We start from the raw sequence: 12113 nt of genomic DNA, 5'->3' as shown, positions 1-12113 counted from the left end.
CGAAATTTGGATTAACAATAATCCAGATAAATCCAAAACAATTGACATCATATCCAAACCATAGCCAAGCATATGGCAAGGTCATAATTAATCAATCTGTTAATTAATAACAAATAAAACCAGAATAATTTGTGTTTTGAAATAGCTATCATGGAGAACTTCATGGAGAAGGAAGAGAGCTAGAAATTCATTATAGGTGGCAGTGGAATCTTTTGCTCTTTCCCTTTTCCATAAATTAGCGATAGCTATTCTGAAATTCCCCCCCAAAAGATTGACATAAGACAGGAGGTGCAAAGAAGAGCAGTGCTGTCCAGCTTGCTACTTCGCCAGAAACAGTATAGAAAAGAAACCCAAAGAGACTAAACAGTGGTGCTACAGCATGGCCTCGGCCTCTGGCTGAAACCAGTAAAATATAAATACGAAACAAATCTGTTTCTCTTAATGAATAAAAAGTAGTCGAGAAACAAGGAAGGAAAATTGATGCAAAACAAAAGAAATTAATATAAAGCAATTATCAAAAGAAACTGTAAATGGAATGAAAGAAATAAGGAATTGTTAGAAAAAATCACTGGAGGCTGAGATTGGATGAAAACTCAATTTCTGTTATTAATTGTAGAGATGTATCATGCGATTATTGTTTTTTTCCCCATCAATCTCTTTACATGATTAATAGTGAATTCACAAGTTTTTCACACAGTGTGCTTTCATTTACAGTCATTTTTTTTTTACTTGTTTTAGTCATTAGACTGTGACCATGCTTGGGCACTGCCTTGAATTTTTAATTGAATTAATCAAACCCTGAACTGGGGATGTAAGCACACCAACACCTGTTGTCAAGTGGTGGTGGGAAACAAATGCATACACACTCACACGCACACACACATGATGGGCTTCTTTCAGTTTCTATCTGCCAAATCCACTCAAGGCTTTGGTTGGCCTGAGGCGATAGTAGTAAGACTTGAATCCAAGGCCATATGGTTGGGAAGTAAGCTTCTTTCTACATAGGCACACCTGCACATGTTTATTTTAGTTTTACTTCCTGGTTGTCTCTCCAGAATTGGTTCTGGTGAAATGGTGATTTGGAACAGAGCTGTCCATCTTTGTATTTCTTGCCATGCTGTGTGTATGCATGTGTGTGGGTGGGGGATTTGGGGGGGGGGTCATGTGAACATTTTTGTATCATTTCATGTATTTAACACTTTTGTCATTGTTTTGGAGATGTTTAGTATCACTGATGAGAATATGTAAGATTGAGACAAAGCTGTGTATATTCTGTGTTAGAAACATGATCATTGAATTTATTCTGCCAGTTTGTAAAAACTCTTGTTTATTGAATACTGATAATGATTGATATATTCCTCATTGGTGGTGTTGGTGTCATCATCATGGTGCTTTACTTCCCACTTTTCTGTGTTGGTATGAGTTGGAAATGTCTGTCATAGATCACTTCCTGCTTCCCAGACTTGCACCAGTTTATTTGTTAGGGTTGTTTATCTATTTTCTCCTTATATATAACAAATATGGAATGTTATGTTTGTTTCATGTTACTTTTCTTTGAATTTGTGTTTTTTGTTGAATTACCATGAAATTATTTTTCTATTTGCAGCTGTTTGTAATTTTTCTGGTGATGTGAAACATGGCTTACCATTATCAACTGGAGACACTGTCCATATTCTGGAAGTTTACAGCAAAAATGAACCAAGTAAGATTCAGTTGTTTTGTGAATTTTTGTAAGTTTAAGAAACACTTCATAATCAACGGATTTGGTACATTATTATTAATACATGCCATCAAAGTGACACTGGGGTACAAATATACGAAGCCCAATACACCCATCATGACTACCCGTCTGACAAGAGTGCACCAGGCACATGCACCACAGCCCTATGTTTGCGACATGGTAATCTCATATCTCATATCAAGATAATCTGTTTCTGTTTATCTTGCAAGTGGGGTCCAGTAAGAATTGCCTTCAGGTTGAGTAGCCCATCCTGCTCAAAAGGCCCATGAATAAGGGTTGCTTTAAGGATGTTGAACAAAACACACATTTCTAGAGGTGAATTGTCTAAACCGCAAGCAATTCTTGTCAACACATGGCTATGATGTTCCCCCACTACTTCTGCTTGTGATCAGAGACACACATATTGTTAGCCACTAAGAGACATGCTCATCTGGTTAAAGTCAAACAACTGACAAGCGAATCTGTGGTATTGAGCAGAATATTTGCTGTAGCCCATCTTTTATTATTATAATTATTATTATTAAGGTGACGGTTTGGCAGAATCATTAGAATGCTGGCAAAATGCTTAACGGTATTTCATCTGCTGTTATGTTCTGAGTTCAAGTTCCACTGGATCAATAAAATTAGTACCTGTCATGCACTGGGGGTTGATGTAATTAACTTAATCCCGTCCCCCAAATTTGAGGCCTTGTGCTTCTAGTAGAAAGGATTATCATCATCATCTTAACTTCTGATTAATCTATGTCACATCTCAGCTCCATCCTGATGCTTAGAGTATTGCTGCCAACTGAATATTTCCTATGAAGTTTGGTCTTTGCAGTTTTTGATGCCAGTGTATTGCTCTCATTGAGATGGTTCCAAATGCACTGATTGTTTTAGGTACCACAACACTGGCTTTTGAGGCTCTATGTGTTATTATTAAACATGATAAACTAGCACAAATTAAAGTGTCAAGGTAAAGAAATTTATAAGAAAACAAGTAGTTTAAAATATTTTCTTTCAAACCTTTTCTGTGAAAACACAACTTTGTTGGTTTTTATTGTGATGCATAGAATTGCAAAATGACATGGCATAATGTTTTGTACACACACACACGTGTACATACATACACATGTGTGTACATATGCACTATGTCACTTGCTGATGCATAAAGAGAACATCCTGTTTTGTATGCAAACATATATATATATATACACAATACACACAAACTATTGCTATTTGCTAATGTATTAACAAAACTATTGCATGTTCATATAACCGGAAATCCTAATAAATGTGAACTAAAAAAGTTTCCAAAATGACTCTTTCTTTTAGGAGAGGCCATTCATGGCAGTAAAAATTTTCAAATTTTTGGATTATTAACCTCATGTTTAGAGACAAAATTTATATTTATGCTTATCTTCTTTTCTTTTCTTTTTTTTTATTACTTGTTTCAGTGCAGCTGTGCTGGGGGCACAGCCTTGAATGTCTTTTAGTTGAACAAATCAACCCCAGTGCTTATTAGTCTCTTGCCAAACTGTTAAGTTACAGGAACATAAACACACCAACACTGGTTGTTCAGTAGTGGGATAGGGTACACACACACAACACACACACTGGGCTTCTTTCCGTTTCTACCAAATCCACTCACAAGGCTTCGCTTGGCCTGAGGCTATAGTAAAAGACACTTGACCAAGGTGTTACACAGTAGGACTGAACCTGGAACCATGTGGTTGTGTAGCAAATTTCTTACCATACAGCCACACCTGTGCCTATTATCTATTTTACAGGGGTTCCTATGTCTTGGTGTTTACTTTGATTGGTTTGGTCTTCTGATTGTCATTAACCCAATGCTGCTGTTTTAACACCCCCCCCCCCATTCTTGCATGGGGCTGTTGGAATTTGCTGAGAGAGATTTTTGACAAACTTGCCAAACTTCAACCGTTTTCAAGCAAGGTAACATTTCCCTATAGCTGGATATGGTTTTGCAGAAGACTGGAAACAAAAGGACCCCACTTTCACATGATTTTGGTCAGCCTGGAGCTATAGTAGAAGACGCTCTCCCAAGGCGCTGTGTGGTAGGACTGAACATGAAACCATAAATGAAAAGCAAAGCTTTTAACTTCTGAAGCGATACTCTTATGTACCCCACCACACACACTGCTGGGTGAAGGTCATTCTTTAGTCATGCTATATTTCAAAGTGATTGGTGTGATGTAAGGATTCTAGCCATAAAACCATAACCTACACAACAGCAAAGATTAGCTTTTTTTGTTGCTCTGTGTGCTCAGGTGTCAAAAGATTGCACCAAGTGACTCTATGTGGTATGAGATGTTCATCAGCATCATTTAACATCCACTTTTCATGCTTGCATGGCATGGGTTGGATAAAACATGTTGAGGCAAATTTTCTACAGCTGGATGCCCTTCCTGTCACCAACCCTCACCTGTTTCCTGGCAAGGTAAATTTTCCCTTGGCCAGACATGTTTTTTTTTTCATGGATGACTGGAAACAACCCCACTTGAAGACAGTGATGCTAATTTACAAACATCATGTGATATCAAGGTAAAGGTAGACACCCCCTAAATTCACTCACAAGACTTTGGTTGACCCAGGGCTAAAGTAGGAGACACTTGCCCAAGGTGCCACCCAGTGGGACTGAACCCAAGATCCCATGGTTGAGAGGCAAGCTTCTTAACCACATAGCCATGCTTGTGCATATAAAATGTGGATGTAACAAGGAGGATGATGACAACAATGACTGTAGTGGTGTTTTGTGTGTGTGTTTTAAATTTGCTTTAACCATCACAGTTGAGAATCTTCTGGAAGAATGTTCTCTGCTTTTTGTTTTGAACTGATTCCATAGACTTCTACAGCTGTTTTTTTTTTTTAACAGAAATGTGTCAGGAGACATTTTTGGTGCATTGAGGAGATAAATGCTCCGTTTGGGTCTTTAATATGTACAAATAAAAAGAGAAAAAGAAAATCATGCAAATATTTTTGTAGATAAGATTAATTGTATGTTGGCTGATCAGAGAAAACTTGTTAGATCTCTTAGGAAGTTATATGGAAAATAAAACAAACAAAAACAGACAGTTAAATGTTGACTGTGTGTTTGAATCGGGGCTTACAAAAATAATACAAACAATGCTTACGTATATTTGTGAATGCTAAGCAGGTAGTTTTCTTTTTATAGTGGATATAAAGTGAGACGACGAGCACACACATTTCTTTGTTTGGTAAATATGGTATTAGTGCTGAAAACTATGTGCTACTATCCCATTTCTGTACGTTTTGAGTTCAAGTTATGCCGAAGTAAAATTTGCCTTTCATATTCTCCTGGGGCAATAGAATATATAATCATTGATGTAGTCAACTAATCCCCTCTTCCTGAATTTCACATCTTTGCCTATAAAGGAGCCAAATTCTTATTATTAAGGCATCGGAAAGGAAGAATTGTTAGAATGCTGGGCAGAATGCTCAGCAGCATTTCATCTGTCTACACATTCTGAGCTCAAATTCCACCGAGGTTGACTTTGCCTTTCATCCTTCCAGGGTCAATAAAATAAGTATGAGTTGAGAACTGGGGGCTGAAATTGGTGGCCTTGTGCCAAATTTTGAAATCATCATCGTTATTATTATCTGTTTTGCCAGACTGTTCAATTATGCCACTTGGGTTTGTTTCTGTCCAGGTTATCTTTTGACTGTAGGTAATAAGGTGTCATAGATTAAAAGAAAAAGAAAGAACCCCCACCCAAGATGTGCATTCTCCACACTCTTGTGATGTACCCAACAACTGTTACATTCGGTTACCAAGGTGATCTAGTCGGAGGTGGTTATAGTGGTGGTGGTAGTGGCAGAGTAAGCGCCAGGAACGAAGTTCAGGAAACTGTTGTTTCTGTTGGCAGCAAAAGATCTCTGACTCTCTCTCTCTCTCTCTCTCTCTCATTCTCCATGTGAAAAGTAGGTTATATGAAACGTGTATATGCAGTGTGACATCATGGAACTGTGAAAAATGAGCACCAAAAGTGGAAGCTGGAGAGAAATGATGTATTGGCAGGTGTAATAATATTTGTTCACATTACAAGTTGATCCAAAAATGGCTACTTTTTATTAATGAGATTAACTCTTCTGAACCATTAGCACACTGAACAAAATGCTTAACAGCAGTTCTTCCAGCTTTACATTCTGAGTTCAAATTCTTCCTTTCTTCTTTTTTTTTTTTTGGTGGTGGTGGGGTCAATAAAATAAGTACCGGTTGAGTACTGGGGCCAGTGTAACCAACTAACATTCTGCTTTAACATTTCAGACCTACCTATAATAGGAAGTAATTATTATAATAACAATAATAATGATAATAATAATAATAATAATAATAATAATTATTATTATTATTATTATTATTATTATTATTATTATATTATTATTATTATTATTATTAAGGCGGTGAGCTGGCAGAGTTGTGAGCACGTCCGGTAAAATGCTTAGTAGCATCTCGTCTGTCTTTATGTTCTGGGTTCACTTTGCCTTTCATCCTTTTGGGTTTGATGAAATAAGTACCAGTTTCACACTGGGGTTAATGTAATTGACTTAACCCCTTCCCTAAAATTTCAGACCGATAGAAAGTATTATTATTATCATTATTAAGGTGGCAAGCTGGCAGAATCATTAATACGTCAGGCTAAATATTTAGCAGCATTTAGAAAAATTAACTGTATCTTCTGCTATTTTTCTGTTTTGAACAGTGATAAACTTTGTCACAAGAATTTCTGTAACTGATGAAGCATTAAGATATTTCATTGTTTTCTTTTTTGCAGTTTGGTACCGTGGCTGCTCTCTCAAAGTCAAAAATAAAGTGGTATGTATTTACTACTATCAGATACAAATCTTCGTTTTTTTTTAGTTTTTTTTTTCCTGTTGTATTTGTAAAAGCTTCAGATATCTTTGAAAATGTTGTAATTTCTTTCTGTATGTATGTGTGTCCCCGTGTGTCCCGAGTTATTAACTTGTTTTGAATACATACATACAGGTATGTGTATTTGTGCATATATATGTGTGTGTGTGTGTGTATTGAGTAGTAAACTGATAATTGCACCTCGTTTACACTTTATGTTCATGCTATTCTTGTCATTAATTACGAACCTGTATCATTTGTTTTCCTTCCTTTCTCTATACCTTTCGCTCTATCTTTGTAACTTTCTGAAGAAGAGCTTATGCTTAAAACATAATAAACACTTTTCCTTTCTCAATCTCTCAATAATTGTTACTATTTCTTACCATTGATTTTGGACCCGTATCTTCTTCCTCTCATTGTCACTAAGTCAATCAATCCTTTCTCTTCTCTTACACAACAATGGATTCTACCCTCTCTCTTAAAGCCATACTACTGAATTCTATCTTACCTCTTGGAATTCTCCCAGACTACCATTAGATTCTATGGGCTATTTTGCTCTTTGTTTACCCTCTATCTTTATTCTCTGAAGCTGAATGTTCTTTCCTTGGTAGCCCCCCCCCCACTTCATAGCCCTCTTGCACTCCTACATCAAGTTTTAGTCCTGTACTAAAAAGTATGACCTGGGCCCATAGTTGCTCATCACCTTAGACAATATTTGTCATTGCAAAGTAAACTCAAGGAAGTACTTATGAAACTTCACATGACCCAGATTGATCTCTCAGCACCCTGTATCTCTGCTGCTCCTGAGATGGCCTCGTTTTTAAAAAAGGGTGGAATCACAATCATTTGGTGTACCAACTATTGCACTTTAAACGTGCTTTGACAGTTTCACAACCTGCCTTTTATCACTTCCTGCTTTCTAACCCCACACCTTAATATCAAAATTCATGTCCTTTACTGTCCACCAGTTCATTTACCCCCACAAAACAAACCTGACAAACCTTGACCAAACCTTTCAATCTGCAATTACTTAACTGAGGTTAAGGTACCAAGATACCTTGACCTCATCTTCTATCCCCCAATTGCTCCCTTTCCTTCCTTCCTCCCTCCCATATGTCGGCACCATCCATACTTGCTGTCTCTTCAGCTTCTCCTTTCCCTTAACCCTTTCTGACTCTTATTCACTTTAGATTTTGTGTTCCTCTACACCATTGGTTCTCAAAGTGGGCGACGCCCCCCCCCCCCGGTGTGCTGGTGTCTAAGGGGGGGTGCAGGGGAGGGATGGTAGAAAAAAAAGGGGGCGTTGGGAGGAAGGCAGTGGATTAGGGATGCTATGAATTTATTACAATATTATAGTATTGTATATAAATTATATAATATATTAAATATCAAATGATTCATGGTATATATAAGTTAGTAAAATATAAAATATTTATTTATACATGAAAATAGAGGTGGGGGTGCTGAGGGTATTATGTGGCCATGAGGGGAATGGTGGCCCAGAAAGTTTGAAAACCTCTACTCTACACCATCTTTCTTCATAATGGCCTTCTTGCTTCACAATATTTTCTCAAGCACCACTCTACTCTCTATCTTAGCACTACCAAACTTGTCCTCACACTCTACTGCTTTTCATTTATGGGAGACTTCTTCCAGCAGATATCCGAGGTGGATATGAGCATCAGATTGGCTCCCAAATATGTATATATTACATGTACATAAATGTCAAACAATGAGTGCTCAACAGCGCATTGGTGTATATGTTATATTTATTTATGTGTTATATGCTTTTACAAGAAGCAGGTGGTCAATGATTTAGAAGTTCTGGCCTGCTAGCTTTTGTTGGACAGTCAGTTAGTTCAAAGAGGAAGCAGGTCAAAAATTCCTTGCAAAAGTATAATAATGAATTCTACAAAAAAAGTATTGAGTAATCTCTTCACATTTAATGTTGGTTTTTTAATTGTAAGGTGACATAAAAACAAGCATTTGTGTGTGTGTGTGTGTAAAGTTTTGTGAACTTGCAGGTGATATTATTTACATTATTTACATTTCACGATATTTGTCCTCATCTTGTTTGTTGTTGACACAACGTTTTGGCTGATGTACTCTCCAGCCTTCATCAGGTGTCTTGGGGAAATTTCGAGCCTGGGTTATCATTCCTAAGGTATTTTTCAATGGCGTGGAGGTTAAGAGTGCGAGCTACTAACCCCAAGATTCCGAGTTTGATTCCAGGCAGTGATCTGAATCATCATCATCATCATTTAGTGTCCGTTTTCCATGCTAGCATGGGTTGGACGGTTCAACTGGGGTCTGTGAAGCCGGAAGGCTTCATCAGGCCCAGTCAGATCTGGCAGTGTTTCTACGGCTGGATGCCCTTCCTAACGCCAACCACTCCGTGAGTGTAGTGGGTACTTTTTACGTGCCACCTGCACAGGTGCCAGACAGAGCTAGCAAACGGCCATGAACGGATGGTGCTTTTACGTGCCACCGGCACGGGGGCCAGGCGAGGCTGACAACAGACATGAACGGATGGTGCTTTTACGTGCTACTGGCACGGGGGCCAGGCGAGGCTGGCACCGTACACTAGCGGATGGAGCTTTTACGTGCCACTGGCACGGGGGCCAGGCGAGGCTGCCAACAGACACAAATGGATGGTGCTTTTACGTGCCACCGGCACGGGGGCCAGGCGAGGCTGGCAGCGGACACGAACGGATGGTGCTTTTACGTGCCACCGGCACGGAGGCCAGACGGGGCAGCGCCGACAACGATTGGATGGTTCGCTTAACCACAGCTGCAATTTCCACTGATGTTGATCGGCCTCAATTTTGGTTCTGCTCTCTGATATCTGATTTGATTTGGTTTGATTTTGATTTTGATTTTGACTGTTCTCACTGGTCTTGCCGGGTCTTCTCACACACAGCATACTTCAATAGGTCTCGGTCTCTAGTCATTTCCTTGGTGAGACCTAAAGTTCGAAGGTCACGCTTCACCACCTCGTCCCAGGTTTTCCTGGGTCTACCTCTTCCTCAGGTTCCCTCAACTGCTAGGGTGTGGCACTTTTGCACACAACTATCTTCACCCATTCTCGTCACATGCCCATACCAGCGCAGACGTCTCTCTTGCACACCACAACTGATGCTTCTTAGGTCCAACTTTTCTCTCAAGGTACTTACACTCTGTTGATTATGAACACTGACATTACACATCCATCGGAGCATACTGGCTTCATTTCTTGCGAGCTTACGCATATCCTCAGCAGTCACAGCCCATGTTTCACTACCATGTAGCAAGGCTGTACGTACACATGCATCATACAGTCTGCCTTTTACTCTGAGCGAGAGGCCTTTTGTCACCAGTAGGGGTAAGAGCTCTCTAAACTTTGCCCAGGCTATTCTTACTCTAGCAGTTACACTTTCAGCACACCCACCCCCACTACTGACTTGGTCACCTAGGTAGCGGAAGCTATCAACTACTTCTAGTTTTTCTCCCTGGAACGTGGTAGAAGTTGGTCTCTGCACATTTTCAGTGTTTATTGGTCCTGAGCATCTGCCACAGACAAAAACTATTTTCCTAGTTAGCCTTCCTTTGACATTGCTACACCTCTTATGTGTCCATAGCTTGCACTTGGTGCACCTTATAGTGTTTCTACCTACACCTTTTTTACAGATCAAGCAGGGCCATCTACCTGAAGGCGTTTGTGACTTGTCTACTTTCCTACTTATTAGGACTTAGGTTTTGGCTAGATTGATTCTAAGGCCCTTCGATTCTAAACCTTGCTTCCACACCTGAAACTTCTCCTCCAGTTCTGATAGTGACTCCGCAATTAGAGCAAGGTCATCAGCATAGGGGAGCTCCCAGGGGCATCCTGTCTTGAATTCCTCTGTTATTGCCTGGAGGACTATGATAAATAGGAGGGGACTGAGGACTGAACCTTGGTGGATCCCAACCTCTACCCGGAATTCTTCACTGTACTCATTGCCAACCCTCACCTTACTAGCAGCGTCTCTGTACATGGCTTGCACAGCTCTAACTAACCATTCATCTATCCCTAGTTTCCTCATTGACCACCAGATAAGGGATCGGAGGACCCTGTCGAAGGCTTTCTCCATGTCAACAAAAGCCAGGTACAGGGGCCTATCTTTGGCTAGGTATTTCTCCTGCAGCTGTCTTACCAGGAATATAGCATCAGTAGTACTTTTCCCTGGCACGAACCCAAATAATAATAATAATAATAATAATAATAATAATAATAACAATAATAACAATAACAGCTACAACAACATTGAAAAATAACTTAGGAATGAGAACCCAGGTTTGAAATGTATTAACAACAAACAAGATGAGGACAAATATCTGTCAAATGTAAATAATGTAAATAATTCCTCATCTCTTAAATATAGAACTGTATTGCAGGTGATATATTTATCTTTTTTATTTGTAGGGCATCTTCCCTGCTGCATTTATATGCACAAAGCAATGTAAAGTGGATAATGAAGGGTAAGTAGTGAGATTTCATTTTATTTTTCTTGTTAACCATATTTTTTCCATTGTATATTAATTGAGAATGCTTGTGGCCTAGTGGTTAGGGTCTTGGACTCGTGATCGAAGGATCATGGGTGTGATTTCTGAACCAGGTTGCATCTTGTATTCTTGAGCAAAAACACTTCATTTCACTTCCCTCCAATCTGCTCAGCTGAAAGTAGGTACACCCTGTGATGGAATAGAGGGAATGTTGGCTTACTCACCTAACCTAGGTACAGGCATGGCAATGTGGTAAGAAGCTTGCTTCCCAACCACATGGTTTTAGGTTCAGTCCCACTGTGTGGCACCTTGGGCAAGTGTCTTCTACTATAGCTTCAGGCTGACCAAAGCCTTGTGAGTGGATTTGGTAGACGGAATGTGAAAGAAGCCTGTCATATATATATATATATATATATATATATATATATATATAATATATATATATATATATACATATATATATATATATATGTATGTATGTATGTATGTATGTACATGTTTGTGAGGTCTCCTTCCATTGTTTGACAACCTATGTTGGTGTGTTTACATCCCTGTAATTTAGCAGTTTGGCAAAAGAGACCCTAACCTCTTGCATGGGTTGGATGGAATTTATTGAGGCAGATTTTTTTATGGCCAGATGTCCTTCCTGTTGCCAACCTTCACCGGCTTCCAACTAAGGTGATAGTTCCTCATTGTCAGGCAAGTTTTTGCAGAATATTGGATGAGAATGACACTGCCTATATGACAGTGATACTCATTTACAGCTGTCATGTGATGTAAAGACAAGGAAACACACATGCACACACACAAAGTTCCTTTCAAATCCACTCACAAGGCAAGGCTTTGGTTGGCCTTTGAGCTCAAGGTGTCACATGGAGAGACTGAACCCAAAACCATGTGATTGAGAAGCAAACTTCTTAACCACACAGCCATGCCTGCACCAATTGTTATTATTAATCAAACTTCAGACAGTGGAAT

The 12113-nt window shown here is 39.2% G+C and overlaps 1 protein-coding gene across 16 annotated transcripts in view; it reads left to right on the top strand.

Moving 5' to 3' along the window:
* LOC115212854 (dedicator of cytokinesis protein 3) overlaps positions 1-12113 on the top strand; it is a 301286-nt gene that overhangs the window by 94759 nt on the left and 194414 nt on the right. For all 16 annotated transcript variants that reach the window (XM_036503925.1, XM_036503926.1, XM_036503924.1 and 13 more), the window contains exons 2-4: positions 1607-1702; positions 6538-6578; positions 11056-11111. In XM_036503925.1, coding sequence (XP_036359818.1) covers positions 1607-1702; positions 6538-6578; positions 11056-11111 — 193 coding nt within the window. The remainder of the gene's footprint in view (positions 1-1606; positions 1703-6537; positions 6579-11055; positions 11112-12113) is intronic.

Source organism: Octopus sinensis, linkage group LG6 (genome assembly GCF_006345805.1).
Source record: "Octopus sinensis linkage group LG6, ASM634580v1, whole genome shotgun sequence".
NCBI classification, from domain to species: Eukaryota; Metazoa; Mollusca; class Cephalopoda; order Octopoda; family Octopodidae; genus Octopus; species Octopus sinensis.
This window is presented reverse-complemented; position numbering and strand designations above follow the sequence as displayed.